The sequence below is a fragment of the Eupeodes corollae genome, chromosome 2 (genome assembly GCF_945859685.1).
Source record: "Eupeodes corollae chromosome 2, idEupCoro1.1, whole genome shotgun sequence".
In the NCBI taxonomy this organism is placed as follows: domain Eukaryota; kingdom Metazoa; phylum Arthropoda; class Insecta; order Diptera; family Syrphidae; genus Eupeodes; species Eupeodes corollae.
Window position 1 is genome coordinate 67,638,522 of NC_079148.1, and position 23,332 is coordinate 67,661,853.

General features: G+C 36.1%; 2 protein-coding genes across 5 annotated transcripts in view; one reads left to right on the forward strand and one right to left on the reverse strand.

Moving 5' to 3' along the window:
* LOC129947663 (A disintegrin and metalloproteinase with thrombospondin motifs 7) overlaps positions 1-11,411 on the forward strand; it is a 103,908-nt gene extending 92,497 nt beyond the window's left edge. Inside the window, exons 11-19 of the mRNA XM_056058295.1 lie at positions 571-820; positions 903-1,087; positions 1,151-1,278; positions 1,349-1,476; positions 1,610-1,702; positions 1,800-1,960; positions 10,396-10,513; positions 10,587-10,764; positions 11,068-11,411. Coding sequence (XP_055914270.1) covers positions 571-820; positions 903-1,087; positions 1,151-1,278; positions 1,349-1,476; positions 1,610-1,702; positions 1,800-1,960; positions 10,396-10,513; positions 10,587-10,764; positions 11,068-11,381 — 1,555 coding nt within the window. The 3' untranslated portion in view covers positions 11,382-11,411. The remainder of the gene's footprint in view (positions 1-570; positions 821-902; positions 1,088-1,150; positions 1,279-1,348; positions 1,477-1,609; positions 1,703-1,799; positions 1,961-10,395; positions 10,514-10,586; positions 10,765-11,067) is intronic.
* Positions 11,412-11,659: 248 nt separating this feature from the next.
* LOC129947664 (myogenesis-regulating glycosidase) overlaps positions 11,660-23,332 on the reverse strand; it is an 86,084-nt gene continuing 74,411 nt past the window's right edge. For all 4 annotated transcript variants that reach the window (XM_056058296.1, XM_056058297.1, XM_056058300.1 and 1 more), the window contains 4 exons: positions 22,430-22,598; positions 17,558-17,653; positions 15,642-17,496; positions 11,660-12,076 (listed from right to left, as the gene is read on the reverse strand). In XM_056058296.1, coding sequence (XP_055914271.1) covers positions 11,940-12,076; positions 15,642-17,496; positions 17,558-17,653; positions 22,430-22,598 — 2,257 coding nt within the window. In that variant the 3' untranslated portion in view covers positions 11,660-11,939. The remainder of the gene's footprint in view (positions 12,077-15,641; positions 17,497-17,557; positions 17,654-22,429; positions 22,599-23,332) is intronic.

Sequence of the window (23,332 nt, forward strand, 5' to 3'; positions counted from 1 at the left end):
AGCCGTTCGGTCGTGCCAACTTTGACAAAATGAATAAAAACAAAGTTTTACCTCAAGCTTCAGATCGTAAATATCGTAAGCTCGAGCTGAACGCCACAATAGATCTATTTTCTATTTTTGATAATTTATTGAGAATCAAAGCAAGAACATATGTTCATTTATAATTTTTTGAAAATGAAGAATTGAAATAAATTTAGAGGAAAAAGGGAAATAAAACATAGAAGTGTAAGTGAATATTTCATGCGTGTCTTTGCGACTTCGCAACTTCTCAACGCTCGTTTTCGTTTTTCAATTTAATACTTGCGCTTTATGACAGATAAAATCGTACAGTCGATCTAGCTCATCAAGCTCGACCGACCGAAGTCGTAAAGAAGTAAATCAAATTTCCTTCCTAAATGAAAAGCAATTTGACAGATAGAATAAATCGATCTTTTTTAACGCAATGAAAAACTCAATCAGATGCAAACAAAAACAATCCACAAAATCTCAATAGAAAAATCAACACGAATTTTAAATAAATTTAAAAAAGTATTGTTTTAATTATAAAATGTATATTTTTTCGCCTTGCAGCCAAGGACTTGGCAATTGCCTCGACAATACTCCTGCAATGGAAGAGTACAAATACCCTGACTTGCCTCCTGGAGCCATGTATAATGCAGAAGTTCAATGTCGCCTACAAAACAACATTACCGACGAAAGTATTGCTCTATGTCAAACACAACATTTAATATGTTCTCAACTTTGGTGCAGAAAGAATGAAGATGAATGTATTTCAAACATGGTGCCAACTGCCTCGGGAACAAGTTGTGGCAAACATAAGGTAAGTTTTATAATAATTCAACACTTCAAAAATTGTCCTGAAATAACCTTGTTTTTCTTTTCTTATTGATTCTTTTGAAAAGTGGTGTCAAAATGGTCAATGTGTACCAATGGAGGAGGTCAGTCCTCGTGATGGTGGTTGGGGTAATTGGTCACAATGGAGTGAATGTTCTAGGTCGTGTGGAGGTGGAGTTTCTATTCAACAAAGAGAATGCAACAATCCTGTACCTGCAAATGGTGGAGTATTTTGCATAGGCGAAAGACGAAGGTTTGACATTAAAAAGACGCTAAAAAATAAGAATGTTAATCAAGCAATCATTTTATCTTAAAGATATATAATTTGCAATAAGGAACCTTGTCCTGAAGGAGAACCCTCATTTCGAGCACAACAATGCTCTTACTACAACAGTATTCCCTATCGTGGTGAATTCTACAAATGGCTTCCATATTTCGATAAATGTAAGGAATTGATTTAAGTCCTTTGAAATGTATGTTAATAGGTGCTCCTTTTTGTCATTGATACATGTAGTTAATCCTTGCAAATTATTTTGTACGGATGTTGAGGGAACAGTAACTGAAAGTTGGGGTGATATGGCCGCCAATGGAACACCTTGTCAATTGGGCACAAACAATATTTGTATTGATGGAATATGTAAGGTAAGACTCTAATTTTTGTTTGGTCTTTCCCAAAAGAAGCTTGAGTTATTTTTCTAACGATGAAGCTAACCATATTTTTTAAAACTATAACAAAATAAAACTGAGTCTCTAATTAATGCACATTTCTCTTTAGAAAGTCGGCTGCGATTGGGTTGTAGATTCTGATATAGAAGAAGATCGTTGTGGAGTTTGTGCTGGAAATGGAGAAAATTGCAAACCTGTTGAGGTAAGCTTGGACGAATATAATTTAGGTATTCTATTTATTTTTTCTTTAATCCTGAATGAATTTCTTTTATTTAAAAAAAAAAAACAAAAATGTTTAGGGAATTTTTGTTGATGACTTTAATGTAACTGGTGGTTATGTGGAAATTATAACAATTCCAGGAAAAGCTCGTCAAATTGTCATAAAAGAAGTAAGCAACTCAAAAAACTTTTTAGCTATTGGAAAAGCCAACAGCAGTGAATTCTATTTAAATGGAAACAGGTAAATAGTAATTAGCAATAAGCAATTAAATACCTTCAAAACATATGTTTATACATTTGTAATTGATATTTCGACAAATTTTAAAAAGGGAACAAATTAAATGAACTTAAAGCTTATGTAGGGCAAGTTCATTACCTTAACATTACAAAATTTTGTTGTTGTTGAAAGTATAAGGGAAATTAAATTAAAAATAAAAGTTTAACTCATAAAGATGAGAAAAAAATGTATTCCAAACTTTAAATTAATTAAATTAGTTAATAAGTTACCCGTGGGCGTATGGGTACTTTTAAGATCGCTTGAATATAATATCATCGCTGTTCTGGTTCGGCAGCAGAAAATTAGAGAACATTGCTCTATACCTGATAGGATTCGATGTGAAGGTGTATCCTTCCTACATCTATTTCAATTATGTTACGTTGTAATGTGGTTCTATAAGATAATTACTTACTTGTCCCATTTGCTGGCAAGCTTTTAAACTTGCTGCCCCTGGCATTGTTTTGACGCTTAGTTTTTGAAATTCGCTAAAAGTATTTCACAAGATTTACCCTCTCTTCTTGGCGAAAATGTTTCGAGTGAGTTCCTCTTTCTAAGCAACCAAGACTTAACAAATGCACCAAACAGTAGCCCGATGATGGAACATGAGTTCTGAAACGCGTCGCTAATTTTATTTTATTTATATTTAAAAAAATTGTTTGTTTAATAAATTGTAAAAATTTTTAAGAAAACTATAATCGTTTTTATTTAAAAATAAACATACAAATACATGCACCAATTTGTTAACCTTTGGTCTTGGTTTCGTCCATCTATATATTGATTGGTTGAAGAAACCAATACCCTATGCATATAGGATAAACCACAGCTACCACGATACTCTCACAAGAAGGTCATCCCATATATGTTCATGGAATTAACCATGGGGCAGCAACATTTCCCGTGGTACCAATTCTTCAATGGTGTGTTAATTTAGGTCTTTGATGTGGTACCAACTAGGGAAGATAACCCTAGAAGTGGTCGCCCAATTTCATGTGGGACTCAATCCACCGAGCTTTATATACAATTACATCGTTCTTTTATAAAATGTAATGTAATGTAATGATTTTTACTTCCACTCCAAACTTTTTATCATATAGCAGGACGAACGGTCCCTCGTTATCATCGATCTTACGATTTTTAATCTTACGAAGGAAGATAACTTTTAGCTTCTTGCGTTCGCTAACAAGTTGCGAATTTTCTCAGTGCAGTTCTCCGCCGTGCCTTTTTCAATTATAATTAATTGCACAAAATCAATCATCATCAAACTAAACTGATTTCTCTAACTTGTTCCCAGGAGCACCCACAGGGAGGTGCAAGTAAGCGCTTCTTCCTTTCAGACTATAGACAAGCATATAGCTTTCCCTATGTCTACATGGAAGTCAGTTTGCCCCCTGTTGTAATGTGGGTCTATGTAATATGGGTCTACCTCACCTACTAAGCTATTGGGGATATTGGAAAGCTTCCTAAACCGAATATGGATGTTGGCTTGAAAGCCGATCTGTTCCAAGTTTGAAGTAAATTAAAACAAAGCTGAGGAGCCAAAGTGTTCTTTTCTACTTCCTAAATAAAAAAATAAACTTTATTCATCAAAACCTAACCCCCCCGTTGAATTCCCTTCAATTCAAACTAATCGTATTGATATGACCCCTTTTATATTTTGAATTATTAACTTCCCATAGGAAGTTATTGTAATGGGTCCGATTTGTCAAATTGAAAATTTTGACATTTCTCGACGTTTCAAGGTCCCTAGAGTCGAAATAAAAGATTTTTAGAAAGATGTCTGTGCGTGCGTGTGTACGTACGTTTGTACGTCCGTACGTCCGTACGTCCGTACGTTCGCGACGTTTTTTTCGTCGTCCATAGCTCAAGAACCAGAAGAGATATCGACTTCAAATAAATTTTGTTATACAGATAATAAGGCAGAAAGATGCAGAAAGGGCTCTCAAGAAAATTGCGTGGGTGGTTTTTTTACTATAGCAGTTTGAAAAAAAGGTGAACATTTTGGTTAAAACTAAATATCTTACGAACCAAAAACGCTAGAGACTTGAATTAAATTTTATATAATAGATTGTAACGTGATACTAAACAGGTATATTTTTTGAAAAAAATCAATATAACGGTTTTTTTTTTAAATCAATAAAACTGAAAGAAAAAATTTTTCACCTCCAAAATTTTACGACTGAAATATGATTTTATCTCTAAATCAATTTTGTGCAAAGAAGAATAATGTTTTTGACATCTGATAAAATTTTGAAAAAAATCGAATTGACAGTTTTTTTTACAAAAAATAAAAACCTAAACAAAAAATTTATAACAGTTGGTAAAAATTGATTTTCGACTCAAATATCTTTTCAAAACTTTGAGATATTGGCTTTAATTTACTTTTATCTTTCGAAAAATCTTGCTGTCAACATTCAATTAAAGTTTGAAAAAAATCGAATTGACAGTTTTTTTACAAAAAATAAAAACCTAAAAAAAATGTATAAAAGTTGATAAAAATTGATTTTCGACTAAAATATCTCTTTAAAAATTTTAAGTATTGGCTTTAAAGTAATTTTATCTCATAAGAAATATTGTTGGTAAAATTTTAAAAAAATCGAATTGACAGTTTTTTTACAAAAAATAAAACTCTAAAATAAAAACAATACTAAAACTTCGTAAAAATTTACTTTCGACTCAAATAGCTTTTCAAAACTTAAAAATATTGGCTTGAAACTTATTTTATTTCACAGAAAATATTTTTTTCGATATTTAGTAATTTTTATATAAAAATCCAACAGTCCGTTTTTTCATATAAAAAATAAAATCTACAAAAATAGTACGCAAATTTGGTAAAAATTGATACGAGTACATAAAGAAAAACTTTTAAGCAAGACAAATCGACAGACGGGATGGGAAGTTATCAGTGTGGGTCGCATCCCAGCCTCTTTTTTATTTTTTGTATATGAAAACAAAATTTGTATTTTTCTTTCGTAACTTTGTTGCAAAAAGTACCACTTTTAAGTGAGGGCATTCAGTCCTATTCCACAAATTCATCAAATTTTGAACAATGGATGATCCAGAGAGGAGGTCATATGAGCCATAAAGCTTATTCAGTTAAGTTGTGTAAGCAAAGATTTTCATCAAAGACATTCACAAAAAAGTGGTTTGTTGTCAAAAACATCTAAAATTTTTGTAACTTGAGTAATGCTTTAAATTATTTTCATAAAATTTGTTTCCAAGAAAAAGAGCAAAGATTCAGGTTTGTAAGAAGAAACCTTAAATAAGAGATCTTCAATTTTATATTAAGTTCCCTTTAAATTCCTGAAACTAGCCTTCAATTCCATCTTATTTTTTGTATGCACATGTATGTAGTGATCCTTGAAGTGATTTTGACTTTCGACACATTAGAACTATGTAAAAAAATCGAATCAAACATGTCATTACGATGTTAGAAACGTCAAACAAAGTGGGTACCCCATTCCGTCCGTCTGTCTCTCTGTCCTGCCCCCTAAAGCATAAACCACTGTGACGATTGAAACTAAGTAGATTAGCTTAAGGGTTTTTTTTTCATGTTTTAATACTAAAAATAACAGCAGTCCCCATAAAATTTTTTTGATGTAAATTCGAAAATTCGAATTTTTGCAGATATGAACCGATAGATTTTTTTATAACTTTCTCTAATGTTGTTCTTAATTGGGCTTTTTTAAACAAGAAAAACATAATTTGGTATTTCTCCAGAAGGGTACCCATCATAAAGACGTTATTTTGTTTTCAAATTTTCTCAATCACTTAATCAGATTTCCATAATCTTGTCCTTCAATTCAAGCTCTTATCGATGGTCAAATTGATGATGATTTTTGATGATAGAAAATGTAATTATTTTTTTAATGGCATTTAAATTGTTGAGAACAAGTTTTTTGCAAGTATTGCAGCCGGGCACTAAACTAAAGGCTAAGTGCAGATAATGCACGTTTCATATCTATTAATATAAAAGCTTTGATTCTCTTCAGAACTGAAGTGAAAAGAGATTCTGAAAAGTGTAATTTGTGACTGCCACACAAAAGTTTCTTCCCAGCTTTGTTTACCTTAGTTTGTTTCTTTTTTTTATATTCAGATAAATTATGTACTAAAATGCACTTATTTCCTTAAATTCAAGAACCAACAATTTTTCTCTCTACAATTTTAAAGTTTTGTTGACTCCTTTAAGATGAAGCATCAGCTTTAATCTACGAGTAAGCAGACTCCCGAAAATTGAGTCCGAAAAAACTACTTCAAAAAAAAATTAAAATTCTTGATATAAGATTCTTACACATTTTCTGGGTTTTTGAGTTTTAATTTATATAAATGGCAACAAAAAAAGAATAAAAACCCTCTAAATATGGCATATTTAGAAAACTTTTAGAATCTTGGAATGCTTTCATATGAAGAACGACTACTAAATTAAACAGTTAGACTATATCTTGCTGAACAATAGCGTTCTAAAGTAATTTACTAACTAAAGTTGTCCTTAAGCCTTTAAAATGTGTACATTTAAGGTTAAGATGCACATTATGTTATTAAAATTTTGTAAAAACTCGTCTAAATGTTAAGTGCGTGACCCCCTGATAACAAATCACGATCCGCCCTTGCGTTAATAATAAACGTAAATTTGATGCATATCCAGCCAGAATGGCCTTTCAAAATTCTGCATGTCATTTTCCAGAATCAGTTTCGAAGATTGCCTTTGAAAGCTTCTCTTCTCAAAGTAACTTGTCTAATATTTCTTCTAGCACACAAAAAAACAGCCATCTTACAGTTTCGATTTCTGAGGCATGACAATACTTTAAAGCTAAATGAATGTTTCAGTCGTGGTCTTGTTGGGATATCATAATTTATGTTGAAAAATTGTGTGTCTTATGTTTTCTATTTACTGTTTCTACTTTTAAAAGAGTCTCTGGAATGTTCTAAGTTCCTTGATGCTTCGAAACATCTAACGGTTGTCCATAAAATATGTTCTTCAATGTAGTTCCGAACAAACGTTCTATAGAAAACTTGTCTGCTATTCATGAATTTTTGTATTCCCTTTTGTGTGATATAACTTCTTTTAGTTGTTATTATAGCGCCATGTTCAGGAGTAACCCTTCATGTCAATTTAAAGTCAATTCTGTTGTACCTCAAGGGAGTCACCTTGGTCCATTGCTGTTTATTTTATTGGTTAATGATTTGCCTTCTGTTTTACAGTCTGCACGTTTGTTATGTGTTTTGAATCTCATTCGGAATTTCAACATATTAATCTGTGGCTGAATATTTTGACAACATCATCAATAGCTTCTCAGTTTGCCCGCATTCTTGGTCAATTGACTAAAGTATTTTAGCGTTGTGACCTCAATTCATTCCCTAAAACCTTGCGCTTATAAAAATATACCTATTTTAATCGTTTGCAATTATTGCATAGGTTAGGTTAGGTTATAGTGGCTGTCCAAGATGGAAACGGATACACTTAGGCCAGTTTAATGGGCTATTGTGATACCACATGAATCTTGAAGCTTCCTCCTAAGATCAATGGAACCAGCTTGAGTCCCTTACGAAACGTGAGAGCCTGATTATACGGATATGATTTAGATCATTTAGATCGTTAAAGAAGAATTCTCCTAGGTAGTTCTTGCGTTTTCGAGATAGAGCAGGGCATGTGCAGAGAAGATGAAGAACCGTTTCTTCCTCTACCTCGTCCATGCAGCTTCTGCAAAAGTCATTTGAGAATACGCCTAGTCTCGTGGCGTGCTTTCCTATTAGACAGTGTCGGGTTATGACACCTATTATCGAGCTAATATGCGATCTGCTTAGAGAGAGCAAGCACCTTGAACGTTTTAAATCCAGTGTTGGCCAGATGTTTTTTGTGACTTGACACGTGATGATGTTGTTCCACCTGGTGCCTGCCCTCCTCACAGCGTCTTGCATTAGCAGCAGTTTGCAATTAGCGATTCGTATGCTAGTACTTGCCGCTCCTGGCGAGTTCATCTGCCTGACAGTTACCTGGAATGTCTCTATGGCCCGGCACCCAGCAAAGGTGAATATTAAACTGTTGCGCCATCTCCATTAGAGATTATCGACAGTTATGGACTGTTATAGAGTTTGTAGAGACAGAGTCCAGAGATTTGATAGCGGCCTGGCTGTCAGAGAAAATACGGATATCAGATGTTGATATCACGTTTTCTTTGAGCCAAGACAAGACTTCCTTAATCGACAAAAGTTCCGCCTGGAACACGCTACAATGATTTGGAAGGCGTAATGAGAGACTTAATTTCAATCGTTCAGAGTACACACCTCCACCAACCCCTTCTTTGGTTTTTGAGCCATCTGTGTAAAAATGGATTGACTCATATTCCTAGAATGTCCTATCCTCCCAAAAAGATCTGGTAGGTATAGAAATCTGGAAGTTTCTGTCGAATTGTAGTTGGGGGATGGTGTAGTCCGTGTGCTTTGGAATTGATTCTAAGTACCTTAGAATTACGGAGTGGCCCATGCTGTTGTTAGTTCACTGCGACGACAAGGGTGCATCGTCACCCTCTGTTATTAGAGAAAATGACGTCCCAGGTTCACCAACCGCTAGTTCACCTTCGGTAGTTTTCGGAGGCCCGCTTTGCGCGTTAACCTCATCTTTTTTATAAATTCGAATTTTAATGGATTCGAATTCATAGTTTATGGAGTACTCTTATAGGACTAGAGGAGCCAAGGATTCTTTATTGAGTACCACAATGGCGCTCCTTCACTTCCTCTAGCTTAGCTATTTTCCATTTATGCGTCGGAAGGGAGGTTGCAAACTTTTACCATCTCGAGAATGTCCTCGATACCAGCAGGTTCGATCGGTATCCAGATGCGGGCTCTAGGTCTGCTAGGAATGTCTTCCACAGCGACAACCTCGAGCTTCGCACCTGGCCAAACTTCACCTAACCGGCTGACAGCAAGCTTGTAAAGGTCACACGATCTCTGGTCGCCACAAACCATGAGTTTGACATGGCCTTGATGCCAACCCCCATAGCTTATGGAAGGAAGTATTCCTGAAAGCTCTCTCAAGATGCTTAAAAAGCCACCCGAGAGCTTAACCTTGACGAACTGCCAACGATCAGCCGATATTGTGCCATCATCATCGCTCCTGTCAATGACCGCAACCACGACTTTGCCCTTCGCGACGTCATTGAAACTGGATTGTTTCCTGATGGGATTGAGGGGGGTGCTGGTGTTATGCACCCGAGGCCGTTGGTATCGGTGCGGCCCCCTCAAGAGACTTTTCTCTTTTGGACGTAGAGTCCTTATTGGATCTTGTTGTAGCAAGTATGCTTTTGGGCCATTCGACGCTAGCGGTTTGCTGCGGTGTCTTTTCAGCCCACGATGATGCACCAGAGGCTTTCAAGATTTTCGCCGCTTGCCGCCTTTGTCTATAAAGGCCTTTTGAGAGTTTTCCATTTCTGGAAGTATTTTCACTAGTAGTGGCAGGGCCATTTTTCACAACCCTGCCACTAGTGAAATTAGGTATCGCTACCTTTTTGTTCTCGTTGCTACCAACAGCAGAGGAGGGTCCATGGTTAGCCACTACTCCCTTCTCTGTGTTGGCCGCAAGAGATACGACAGCAGGCTTTGACACCAAGCTGCCGCCCGGTCCTAAAGAGATAGCGGTCTCACATGTGTTTTTGTTTTTGTTGTTTGTTTTGTTCATTTTTGGTCCCACGAGATGCGAAGAAAAAAGGTCCATCTGCACAGAGATTCGCATGTACAGATAAGGCTAGTTAATCCGGAGGTCGTCAGGTATCCGGATACTCCGTTAGAGACTGGGCTATTTTTGAATTGGGCCCCCAGCCAGGCTGATCATCGGCACGGGTCGTTTAACACCTTAGATCCAGCCCAATAATGATGAGAAGTGGTTGGGAGGAAGAGAAAGGGTGGGGAGTCAGTTGATGTTAATTCATCATTCTGACGTGTAAGGAAAAGATTGGGATTCGGTAACAGAAATTCAGGTAGGTTACCTAGAGTGAGAAGGAGTATAGGAGATAGGACCGTTGCTAGCTTTTTCGCCATTACAAACGTGGGAGGTGGGATGGGAGTTGGTGACATAAACATGGCTGGTATGCCTTGTTTATGTGGGAGTGGATGATGATTTTGGGAAGGTAGAGGGATAAGAACGTCCTTTAGTTTCAGGACTCATCTGGAGAAAATTCTCGAGAATCATTGACCTTACTCAGCTTCTACAACTCGACAAGTTCGACGTCATAGTAGAATTATTGCATACTTTCAACTAAACATTTTTTAACTGTTGAAAGTTGATTAGTCAAAGATTTGTTGATCAATTAAGCTGCATCATTGATTTCTACAATTTAATATTTAAGAAAAAAATATAATTTAAAGTGTATCTAATATATTTTTTGTATTTATTTGTTTTATTTCAGACAAATTTACATGCCTGGAGATTATACTATCGCCAATGCAGAAGCTCTTTATGATCGTGTCGATCATCAAGAAACCATAACCATACCTCATTCAATCGAGCATTCCATAACTTTATATGTAAACAAACAACAAAAAAAACCTTCCTCTGCCAATCACTTAATAACTCAGAGTTTATTTTTATTATTCTTAGGTAATTGTTACATCATCAAAGCCAAATAAAGGCATTTACTATGAATTCACTTTGCCAGTAATCAATACAACATCTGTGCAAGATTACACGTGGAAATTAAGCGATTGGACAGCGTGCACAGCAACATGTGGAGGTGGAGTCCAATATCGAATACCGTTGTGTTTTGAGAGTGGTAAATGTAAGTAAAATTTTATTATAAATTTGTATTTTATTGTTTGTAGTATAACAGATTAAAAAATGTTTGAATTTTCTCAATGTAACGGCTGGATACCGGAAACTAATTTTCGTTGCATACAAATAGGAGGTTTTGAATTATAGTTTATAGGGTATACATGGAAAAGTTTGAACATTTACAAGAATATTCTTTGCTTTTGGGTGTTTTTTTTCCATTTCAAGTTCCTTAAAAATAGTCTCCATTTTTCATTCATACTAATTTCAGTTCGTAATCAATCATTTACTAATGTTTGTCTTAATTTTCCAGCCATAAACGAAGAAGAACTCTGTTGGTCAAATGCCAACAATTCAATCCCACAGCGAATATCTCGTCGATGCAATGAAATTCCATGTCCGGCCCATTGGTGGATTGGTCAGTGGCAACTTTGTTCAGTAACATGCAAAATTCCCGGCTCTCCAAGTCCAGTGAAACGACGTTCGATTATGTGTCTCGACCAAAACGATGAAGTTTTAGCCGAGTCAATGTGCAATAATGCAACCCGCCCAGTTGATGTCGAATCATGTGGCTTAAGTATTCCAATTTGTAGCAGCGACATGAAAAATGATATTTTGCTTGACTAGAATTTAATTCTTAATTAAAAACAAAATCAACACCAACAAAAACAAAAACAAAAAAACGACGTAATTTCCTTAAGTGGCCTATCTACTTAATTATAGTATAAGTATAATTATAGTAATTATTATTTAAATAGTTTTAATTTTATTTTATATAATTTTTTTTATATACTCGTTTAGTAATAATTGAAAATTATACTTTATCGTACCTTATTATTGTATTTATATGAACTTAAATTCGGAGAAAAACAAAATTAAAACACAGAAAGAAAAACAAATATAAATTTTCTTAAAAGTAAAGTTGAGTGTTTTTATTTTATTTTATTATATTCGATTTTTAATGAGGTGGGATCACAATGGAGTTTTGAGTTGAAATTATAATTATTGTTTTTAATTTTTACGATCTAAAGTTAAACAATAAACATACATACACAACATTTATAAACTTATTTTTAAAAAGGTTGAATTTAGTGCTTATGTGGCTTAAAAATTAATTTTTATTTTTTTTTTAAATATATTTATTGTTTTTGTCTTTAATTTTTAATTTAAAAAACTATTCACAACCTAGAATCTGGTGTTGTCAGGTAATTTAACAAAATATGCAATTTTTTCTTTTGGCACATTGTAATTGTGTATCCAGCGACTACCTTTTCGAAGTGAACTATCAATGCCATCTTTCCAAACACCTTGAGGTAGGTAAACTGAAAATAAAATAAAAAGAAAACAATTTTACAACACAGTAAATCTCATTTAATTAAAATGTCTAAAAATAAGGTCAACATTTGTAATCGTTTTGGATTGTCCAGTTAAAAAAAAAGCTTAAACAAATTTCAATTTGAAAGAATGATTTTTTTTTGCATTGGCTTGAATTAAAGTTTAAGGTATTCAACATTGGGTAGGTTTAGACAACATAAGGGACTTGATTTGAGTTCAACTGTATTCTTTGAAAGTACATTTTGACCAAGGCAACTAGTTAGTTTTTTAAATGTCATAAACTTCAAACTTGGAACTTTACTTCACTAACATTTACCTTCAGTTGTTTGTGCAAGACTACCAAAACGATAATTGTCTAAAAAACACTTCAGTAAGCTACAAGTTAATTTCGACATGTGTTTTGTATTTTAAGGTAACATTACTTATTCTTTTTTCAAATTGACATTTAATAAAACACGACACGACGAATGCCGGCAAGCGCACGCAGCGAAACAGCAGGCTAACAAAACGGCGCTGCACAAAAGGACCAGAGCTGCTCGCGTGATCTACGAGCAGAAGAGGAGAGATTAACACAAGAGAGCATGAGAAGCGCGCGATCGAGGAGATAGAGGGATATCACAACAGGAATGAGGTTCGTAAATTCTCCAAAAGGTAAAAAAACCTGCCAAAGGTACAAGCCACGAACCGAAGCCTGTAAAGACGATCAGGGGAAAATCGTAGTAGAACGGCAGTCGATGTTGAGAATATGGAAAGACCACTTCTCCAAATTATATAACGGCGATGACGAACCGAAAGCCGCTGTAAGGGAGATAGAACCACTCAACATGCATGCACCAACTCATCAGCAAAATATAGGCTCTTAATTGCTCCAACTACAAAGGCATCAGTCTCCTTAACATTTCATATAAGATCCTCTCTGCCGTATTATGTGAACGTCTGAAGCCGTTCGCCAACAACATGATAGGTCCTTATAAGTGTGGGCTTACACCAGGAAAGTCCACTATCGACCAAATATTCACACTACGGCAGATCTTGGAAAAAAAACTCAGGAACTTCAAATCGATAGCCACCATCTCTTTGTGTCTAGTTTTGGCAACCCTGTCAAACTTATCTGTTTGTGCAGAATGCACGCTGCTCCATCAAGGTCGGAAAAGATATCAGCGATGCATTTGATGTCAAAAAAGGTTTTAGACAAGGCGATGCACTGTCATGCGACTTCTTGAACATCGTTCTGGAAAGAACTGTGCAAAACTCAACCGTCAACACTAGAGGCACAATCTTCCAAAGGTCCATTTAATTACTCGAATACGCAGATGATATTGACATAATTGGAAGATCAAAGCGTGATGTCAGCGGAAGCGAAGAAGATGGGTTTAGTGGTCAATGAGGGCAAGACCAAGTATATGCTGTCATCAAAAAAGGACACTGAACAACGACGTCTTGGACAAAACGTCACCATGGACAGCTATAACTTCGAGGTAGTTAATGACTTTGTCTACCTAGACACCGCTATTAACACAGACAACGACACCAGCGCTGAAATCAAACGAAGAATAACTCTTGCAAATCGCTGCTTCGTTGGCAATTGAGAAGTAAAGTCCTCTCTCGAGCATCTTAAGTCACCATCTATCATCATCCCGGTTCTCATTTATGGCGCTGAGCCCTGAACCCTGTCAAAGAGGATGCTTCGAGAGAAAAATTCTTCGGGTGATTTTTGGTCCCGTACGCATAGATGGAGAATGGAGGAGAAGATATAACGACGAACTGTACGGGCTGTACAGCGACACCGACCTAGTTAGCAGAATTAAAGTCCAACGGCTTAGATGGCTAGGTCATGTGGAGCGAATGGGCATCAACGCTCCAGCCCGGAAGGTCTTCGAATCCCGAGGGACGGTGCAGTAGAAGAAGACCGTGACTCAGGTGGCGCACCCAGGTGGGAGAGGACCTCATGTTGGTTGAGGCCCAGGTCCGCCCCGGGCTGTAGCGCCACCTTAAGTAAGTAAATAACAAGTAAGTATTTAATAAAACATCACATACAAAGAACATCAAATGGAATTGTGAAGTAGTAAAGTTAAGTTTTCAGTTGAGTAAAAGATTATGTTTAGCTGTCATTTTGATATAATTGGAATTGACTTTATAGTTGGGGAGATTTTTCTTGAATAATGATTTTATCTAAAAACACAAATTTATTAATTTTTGAATTGAGATTAAATCTGGAAACCTGGATTTTTCGGCAGATTTAACTCTCATTGCGCAAAACTAATACAAACAATGTTTAGTTTAAAAATTTGACAGCTCTACCGCTCTCGTTAACAAGTACAAGAAGTTACACTCTTATTCAATGACTAACAAAAAACAAATTTAATAGTGTTAATTTTTGAAGAAAATCTTAATTTGGCAATGGAAAACACCACTACTTTCCAGTCAGTTTTTTTATAAGGTTGCCTTAGTAGGAAGACACTTTTTTGACAGCTGGCCAATCAGATGCTAGAAGCTTGACATACTTTCAAGTCCCTTGTGTCGTTTGAACTAGCACATTGTTCCACATTAAAAACATATTAGCGCAAATTTATTTAGGGTTTAACAATTTACTAGTTACCAATTTGCTAAATACATATTTAGTAATTTTTTAAGGGAGTCCAAAATATTAAAATTAGTAAAAAACTAATAAATTGCTAATTGCCTTTTATTAAAAGACGAGCAACAAAAAATGTATAAAATGTTACAGTTCGTGAAAATAAGCAAAACAAATACTCTTAAACGGACCTTTTAATTATAATTCCCAATAGTTGACTGGATCATTCGATCCAGAGCTCTTATAAGAGTTATTGAACAGATTTCAAGTGGTTTTAGTTAAATTCTTAAAGGTAAAGTAGCCATTCCGTGATTTTAACTTTAGAAAATTGTTAAGAGATAAATCGTTTAAAACTAGCTAAATAACCTTTTTAGCCAAGGAAATTATTAAAAATGGATGAAACAATTTAATTAATCGTTTTGAATTTTGTGACATTATGTTTAATTTTTGCTAAACTGTCAGCTGTCAAATCACTATCTTTTTTAAGTTGACACTTGGAACTTATGCAGGTATAACTGTCAAATTTTTACAGAAATGTGCTTGTAATTAATTTAATTTAGAAGAACAAAATAAACTTGATACTTTAAGCAATTAATTGCTACTTCCACATTTGAGACAGAATTACACACGTATATTTCTTTAATATTTAAAGAACAATTTTCACAACCTCATAAATCAAGATCAGTCAAACTGACAGACACAAGTATATTGGTTTCGAAATTCGAAATGAGATCAAAAGGCAATTCAATTGTTTTGCCCAATGCAAAAGCAAATGGGCCTTTTTGACAGATTTAAATTCGAGCAAATAGTTCATTCCACCAATGATTAATTTAGTTCAGTCTAAATTAATAACAAAATGAAAAACAATTTTTCTCCAAAGAACTTCAAAATAAAATGGACCCCTAAGGAGCTATGTTCTATCGAAAAGTTTGTTAAGATCCACAAAATTTAGACATTTGAATTTTTTTGAAACATACCTTCACGAACATAAACACCTTCTTCCAGAACAGGTGCAACAATCAGCTCCTCTCCAATGGAAAATTCATCATCAACACTCAAACACGCGGGATCATTAGGGTCTAACATCCATAATGGCCTTACCAATGGTAAGCCCTCATTCAATGAATCCGATAGACACTTCTTCAACAATGGAATGACAGTCTTGTGCCGTACATTTGTAAGTTCCTTGGCAACATCTGTGACATAGTCACTCTTATATTCGGACGGCAAATGACTAAATTGCATGGAAGGTAGGAATGTAATAAGTTGAAGCCATCTTAGGAAGAGCTCCTGATTAGGTAAATCAGCTTGTCGCAATGAGTAGAAGGAAGCCATTTTCGACAAAGACTTGTTGAGGTAATAATCACCTCCAATTGCCCCGGGCAGAATGAAGGGATAACCAATGACTCCATAGCTGAGCACAGTCGAGAGGATTTCCTTCAGACCCGCCCACGATGAATTCACTGGTGGTGCACTAAGAAATGCTGGCGGCTTTGGGACAGCTGTTGCTGTTGAAACACCCATAAATCCGATTCCCTCGAAACTCGATGTAAATAACTTGGCATACATATCGGGGTTTCTGAGGGTCTGTCTGCACTGGTAATAGTGAGGCAGATTATAACCAGTACCCAAGTCCAAATAAAAGCTATCGACCTGGTACTCTTTGACAACTGCCTGCAACTTCTCCAATAGCCAGGGTATTGAAGCATTGTTGGTAATGTCAACCACTCCAGCACTGGACGAACTCTTGTATCTGGTTAAGGCCGGTATACTTCTCTCCGAATGGCGTTCGTAGATAAGAAGTTTCTTATGAACAGCCTCTTTAAACGTTGGACTGTCCGTACTGATGAATGGCTGCACTGTTAGAACAATCTTGAAACCCCTCCGATGAAGAACTTCGATTGTGTCCTTTAACGTGGGAAAACGACTTTTGTCTACAGTAAAGTCTCCAACATTCTCCTGCCAAAATTCATTGACCAGAATATGCCCGAGCTTCATGAAGCCTGTTGCAATCACTTCTTCGGAGTAATTGTAAATGCTGGTCTCGTTCAATGAAGATGTCTCATTGTCGAAAGGAATCTTATAGATCGGTTCTTCTATGATCGAATGGAGAGTTTTGATGTCCTGTTCCTTTAGGCTCTCCCAAAGACTTTGTTGCGTACGTAGCATGTGAAGACTTCGCATATCATCAGCGACACACACTTTGTACTGCAACTCAGGATATTGAGTCAGCCGGTTCACATAGGCATAGTCGTCATTCATGGCTCGAAGGCAGAAGGTGTTCTGCGACTGATTAGCTGAGATATAGAGCGGATTTGAGTCTTCGATTTGAAGACTGATGCCAAGCGAGTTGATGAAATATCGTTTCAAGGTATTGCCAAATTGATGCACCTTCATGTCACCAGTTATAAAGGGTGAGAATGGAAAATCCGTTCTACTCAGAGTCCAATCGACGTTTCTCACTGGCCCACCTCCAAACCAGAGGCCGTTGTCCGGAGCCAACTCGTAGCAATCAGTCGGAAATACCCCAGCACCCAAAGCTTGCCAGTGCACCGAATAGCAACGAAATTGATTTCTATCTTCGTACCGCATGTACAATCTCGCCAGATTATTCCACTCCAGGCAAATACTTCCATCGTTGAGCATTTTATCTTCAAGGCAGGGAAACGGTATGGTTTCGGTTCCTAGGGTTACCCCCAGCTTGGCAGAGATCAGTTCTTCGTTGTCCATATTCATGATACGAAAAACTCTTTCAGTCGCAACAAATTTTGCTTTTGCAAAATAGGAACGTGTGAGTACTTTGCGATGATACATCACGTAGGCATATCCAATCTATGAAAGAATATAAGGAATGAATTAAAGAATTATTATAATACAACATTTATTGACTTACCAGAAAAACTATTATAAAGAAAAGGGACACAACAAACATCTTAAGATTATAGTCTTTTGTTTCGTTTTTCTTTTTGCGGATCATTTGTGGAACAGCCTGAAATACAAAATAATTTTGTTTTAGTTAGGTACATTATGTAGTAAGTACAATATATTCAAGTAACCAGATTTTTCTTTTAAGGCTATTTAATACTTATTAGGTCTAGTCTAGATTACAATATTTAATTTACCATTATAACGGTAGTATTTTAATAAACTGTCATAAGTCTGTAAAGTAAAGGTTCCTTAAAATTATTAACACCTTAAGAACATATTTTGCCAGCTGATAGCTCAGGTTTTAAAAGAAGCTTTTCACAGCTTTTTATTATTTTTATATTTTTTATTTAATTTAAAAAAAAATACGTTTCTGGTTTAAAACAGTTTCCAATGGAGGGGGAAAGTAGCAGTTGATTGTCAAATGTCAAATACAATTAAAACTTATTTCTCACCAGGGCCGGGAAACTTTGCATTCTTTATTTCCTCAAAAATAATAATTTATTCTAGGACACAATAGATAGGTACTTGAAAGTAAGATTAATTTTAGCATCAAGTCAATTCCATTTATGTCAAAATGACAGCAAATGACAATTTTACATTCAACTTAAAGCTGAACTTTATTACTCTGTAATTTATTTAATTTCTGTACAATTATGTACGTTTAATGTTATGTGTAAAAGGATTCTTTGTCAAATTTGAAATTTAATAAGTAATATTTCATTTCAATAAAAAATACAATTCTTGATGGACTTGTAACTTGCCTGAGAAATGTTTTGTAGACAATAATGTCAGTGATAGTTTTTGCGGGATTATGTAAAGGTACATGTTAGTGAATTAAAGTTCCGATTTTTAAAATAAAGTCCCTTATGTTATCTGAACCTGTCCAATGCGAGATTTTTACTAACCCTTAACTCTCAGCTGTCACATGGTTTCTTGTTAAATTTGAGTTTGCCAACAAATCAGGAATTTAATCTTGTTTTCATTTATAGACACTCTTTCAAAAACTTGTAAGTGATTGATGTACGTATGGAACTTATCTGGCGCAAAATAAATTTGATCCTTATTGAATTTGTTAATATTTTATTTTTTTTAGATGTGTAACAATGGTATTCAAGAGTTTTCCTTAATTATTTGGTATCAGAAAAATTAAATTGGCATCGGATCAAAATTTTGTTCGAGAGTAATTTATTTCTAGAAGATTCATGTGGCATATAATTTTTCGTGGGAAAAGAAAGTCAACTGAAAATTTTTGACAGAACGTGTGTCAATCGGCCGATTACAATGGGCACTAGGTGGCCAAACTTATGTAACTTTAATACTTATTATAAGAACCACTTGGTGGCGTATAATAGACTTTTTATAATAAACTGACTGTCTAAAAAAAAAACCCATGACTTCTTCAAAATGGTTCTGGAAAATATTGTACTAAACTCAATCGTCAACACTAGAAACACAATCTTCCAAAGGTCCATCCAATTACTCGGATACGTCCATGATATTGACATAACCGAAAGATCAACGCGTGCTGTCGGTGAAGCTGTTTAAGCATTGCCCTATGGCAGCTGTAACTTTGAGTTAAGGACTTTGTCTACCTAGGCGTCGTAAAAATTCAGACAACTACACAAGGGCTGAAACTAATAGGAGAATAAGTCTTTTAAATCGCTGCTTCTTTGGACTTGGGTGGCAAATGAGAAGTAAAGTCCTCTCTCGATCATTTTGAGTCACCATCTACAAGACGCTCAGCATTCGGGTATTCATTTTTGGCGACGAACTGTACGGGCTGTACAGTGACACAGAACTCTTTAAAAGAATAAAAGGTCATATAGAGCCAATGAACATCAACGCCCCAGGCTAAAAGGTCTTCGATTCCAATCTCGAGGACGGCACTGTAGAGGAAGACATCGCTCGAAGGATGGAAAAAGACCTCATCTAACTTGGCATGCGAAACTGGTGACAGCTAGCTAGGGACCGAGCTGTAGCGCCATCCAGGCCCGGATTAAAGAAAATGGGGGCCCAAGGCTATATCAAATTTGGGACCCCCTAAAAAGATATAAAACCCAAGCAAGCCAACCCCTCGTAACCCAGAGCGTCCCAAGCTAGCCAACCCAATAACAGACAGCGCCCTAAACCCCAAGCGAGGCAAACCAATAACCCGGGGCGCTATTAGTCCACGCTCTCAGAGACGATGCGTCAAGAGTTAACGTATCGAAAATTAAAGAAGCTATACCCCAAGTGCTCCAACCCCCGATAAGATTAAGAATTGTTGATACCCGGGGCTAATTATTCATCAGGGGCTCTTTTTAAAGTTTTTTTTTAAATTAAATGTGTTAATTTTGCAATAAAAAATAAAAAAACGGAAACCCAAAAACATTAAACCCACATAACCCGATCTGTAATTAATCCAAAAACCATGAACTCAAAACTTACAGACCGTCACATAATTTAGCTACGTTTAAATCTAGTTCCACTTTTTGCAAATACGAATTGGTGGCGTCAAATCTATTTAAAATCGCTTTCCAGAATACCGCCTTAGAGGCATTTTTAAGTTTAATAATTTTCGATTTTAAAGACGAAGCTTCATCAGCTAAGCAGCTTAACGCATTAAAAATACAAGCAAAATTATTCACTACAGCATTCACGGCATCTGCTCTTTTCGACCATCGAGTTATGGACAAACTCGTAACTTTTCCACTTTCTTTTTGCTATACATTCCATCTATGTGAAGATGAACTAAGAATGAATAATGAATATTATCACCCTGCATTGATTTTTTTTTTAGTATACAGTTTTGGGTTAAAAGCGCCTTGGGCTATGCGGGTCTGACTTTTTGGATATACTAGCTATATGAATTAAAAGTTTCTAGGATTATTTGTGAGTTTGGATATATGGGTTTAAAATTTTTGGGGTATATAGCTTCTTCAAATTATATAACGGCGATGGCGAACCGAATTCCGCTGTAAGGGAGATAGAACCACTCAACCTAGGCGACGCAGATCAACAATTCCGCCTAACCGACCTTGACGAAGTGAAGATAGCTATATCTAAACTGAAGTCAAACAAAGCTGCTGGGGCTGACGGCATCGCTGCCAAACTATTCAAAGCAGCAGGCGATGACTTGGTAGGGAGAATGCATATACTCATCTGCAAAATATGGTTAGAAGAAAGCATACCCGATGAGTGGAAACTCAGCATAGTGTGCCCTATACATAAGAAAGGAGACCCTCTAATTAACTACAGAGGCATCAGTCTCCTTAACATTGCGTATAAGATCCTCTCTGCCGTATTATGTGAATGTCTGAAACTATTCGTCAACAACCTGATTGATCCTTTTCAGTGTGGCTTCAGACCAGGAAAGTTCATTATCGACCAAATATTCACACTACGGCAGATCTTGGAAAAAACCCAAGAACTTCAAATCGATACCAGCCATCTCTTTATCGATTTTAAAGCCGCGTATAACAGCATCTATAGGGAAGAGCTCTACCGAGCAATGTCTAGTTTTGGCATCCCTGTCAAACTTATCCGTTTGTGCAGAATGACGATGGAATGCACACTGCTCTATCAAAGTTGGAGAGGACTCACCGATGCATTTGATGTCAAAAAAGGTTTTAGACAAGGCCATGCACTGTCATGCGACTTCTTCAACATCGTTCTGTAAAGAATTGTGCAAAACTCAACCGTCAATACTAGAGACACAATCTTCTAAAGGTCCATTCAATTACTCGGATACGCAGATGATATTGACATAATTGGAAGATTAAAGCTTGATGTCAGTGGAGCGTTTTTGAGTATTGCGACGGAAGCGAAGAAGATGGGTTTAGTGGTCAATGAGGGCAAGACCAAGTATATGCTGTCATCAAAAAAGGACATTGAACAACGACGTGTTGGACAAAACGTCACCATGGACAGCTTTAACTTTGAGGTAGTTAAGGACTTTGTTAACCTAGGCACCGCTTTAAACACAGACAACGACACCAGCGCTGAAATCAAACGAAGAATAACTCTTGCAAATCGCTGCTTCTTAGGACTTAGAATTGAAAAGTAAAGTCCTCTCGATCATCTTAAATCACCATCTATAAGACACTTATCATCCCGGTTCTCATTTATAGAGCTGAGGCCTGAACCCTATCAAATTAAGATGAGAGCGTATTAGGATGCTTTGAGAGAAAAATTCTTCGGGTGGTTTTTGGTCCCGTACGCATAGATGGAGAATGGAGAAGAAGATAAAACGACGAACTGTACGGGCTGTACAGCGACACTGACCTAGTTAGCAGAATTAAAGTCCAACGGCTTAGATGGCTAGGTAATATAGAACGGATGGACATCAACGCTCCAGCCCGGAAGGTCTTCGAATCCAATCCTGAGGGACGGCGCAGTAGAGGAAGACCGCGGCTCCGGTGGCGCACCCAGGTGAGAGACGACCTCAACCATCTTGGCATGCAAAACTGGAGACAGCTAGCTAGGGACCGAGCTGGCTGGAGACGCATGTTGGTTGAGGCCCAGGTCCGCTCCGTACTGTAGTGCCACCTTAAGTAAGTAAGTAGTAAGCTTTTCAAGTTTGAATTAGGTGGGGTCAACTAAATTTGGTTTTTACTGTTGGGGTTTATTAGATTGTACAGTTCGAATGTCGCGGATTTACGGATTAAATTTCTTAATGGGATGGGGCCCTCGTTTCCGCAGAGCCCGGGACTGCAGTCCCCCTAGCACTGTACGTAAGTACGTCAGACTGTCTTAATAAACGACTTTTTAGTGTAACATAATTTCTATAGGTTTCTATCATTGGGTTCTAATTAATACAGGGATCATTGAGTCTTTTGGTTTGGAGTCCTTCACTTACCTGCATTTTCTCTCTTAACAAACTAGCAATGGAATTTATACTAGTAATTGAAGCTTGATTGCTCATGACACTTTGCGTGTCAAAGTCGCCGGACAACATTTCTTTGCTGTTGAGTCTCAAGGAGGGTAATGGTGCAATAGATCCTCTTCGTTTACTTCGGAAATTATCTCTGAAAAAAAAAATATTTTCGTTTTAAACATTTTCTTGTTTTTTTAATTTAATTAGTTTAATTTAATTAAGATTACAATTACAAATCTGAAGTTATAGTTATTTTTGAAAATAAGGTCTTTACGTTAGAATGATACTTACTTTTAATTATCACAAACAACATTATTCAAATTGAAAATTTTGTTAGGAGAGATGAGTCTTTTAAGATTGAAATTAAAAAAAAATTGATTTTTTATAAAAAAAGGAAAGTCTCATAATTAACACTTAATTTCTGCATAAAACAAATTTGTCAGCCATTAAAAAATTGCAACTTAAACGATCAACATGAGAAAGCAAGTGCCTACGTTTAAAATTAAATCATGCGATTAATTTTCCTACCATTAATTAAAATCTGCTTACAATAGAAATAATTAAAAAAGAAATACTCCTATGACACATGATGTGATATAAAGTTAATAACAAACACGTGATGCCTACATTAATCCCGCTGTCGGTATTTTTTGTTTTGAGTTGGCTAAAGTAATGAACTTTGAAGTTAGTTACCTACAAGTATACATAGGTAGTCTCACTCAATGCCCTGACGCGAGTTTGTTTACTATATTTCTTATTATTTTTGAAGAACAGGTTAACGTCGAGAAAACAACGTGTTTTATGTTTATAATTAAATAGTAACACCTGATTAGAAATCATACAAAACATAGTACAACAAAAAAATAAGTGATAACTCATTAATAA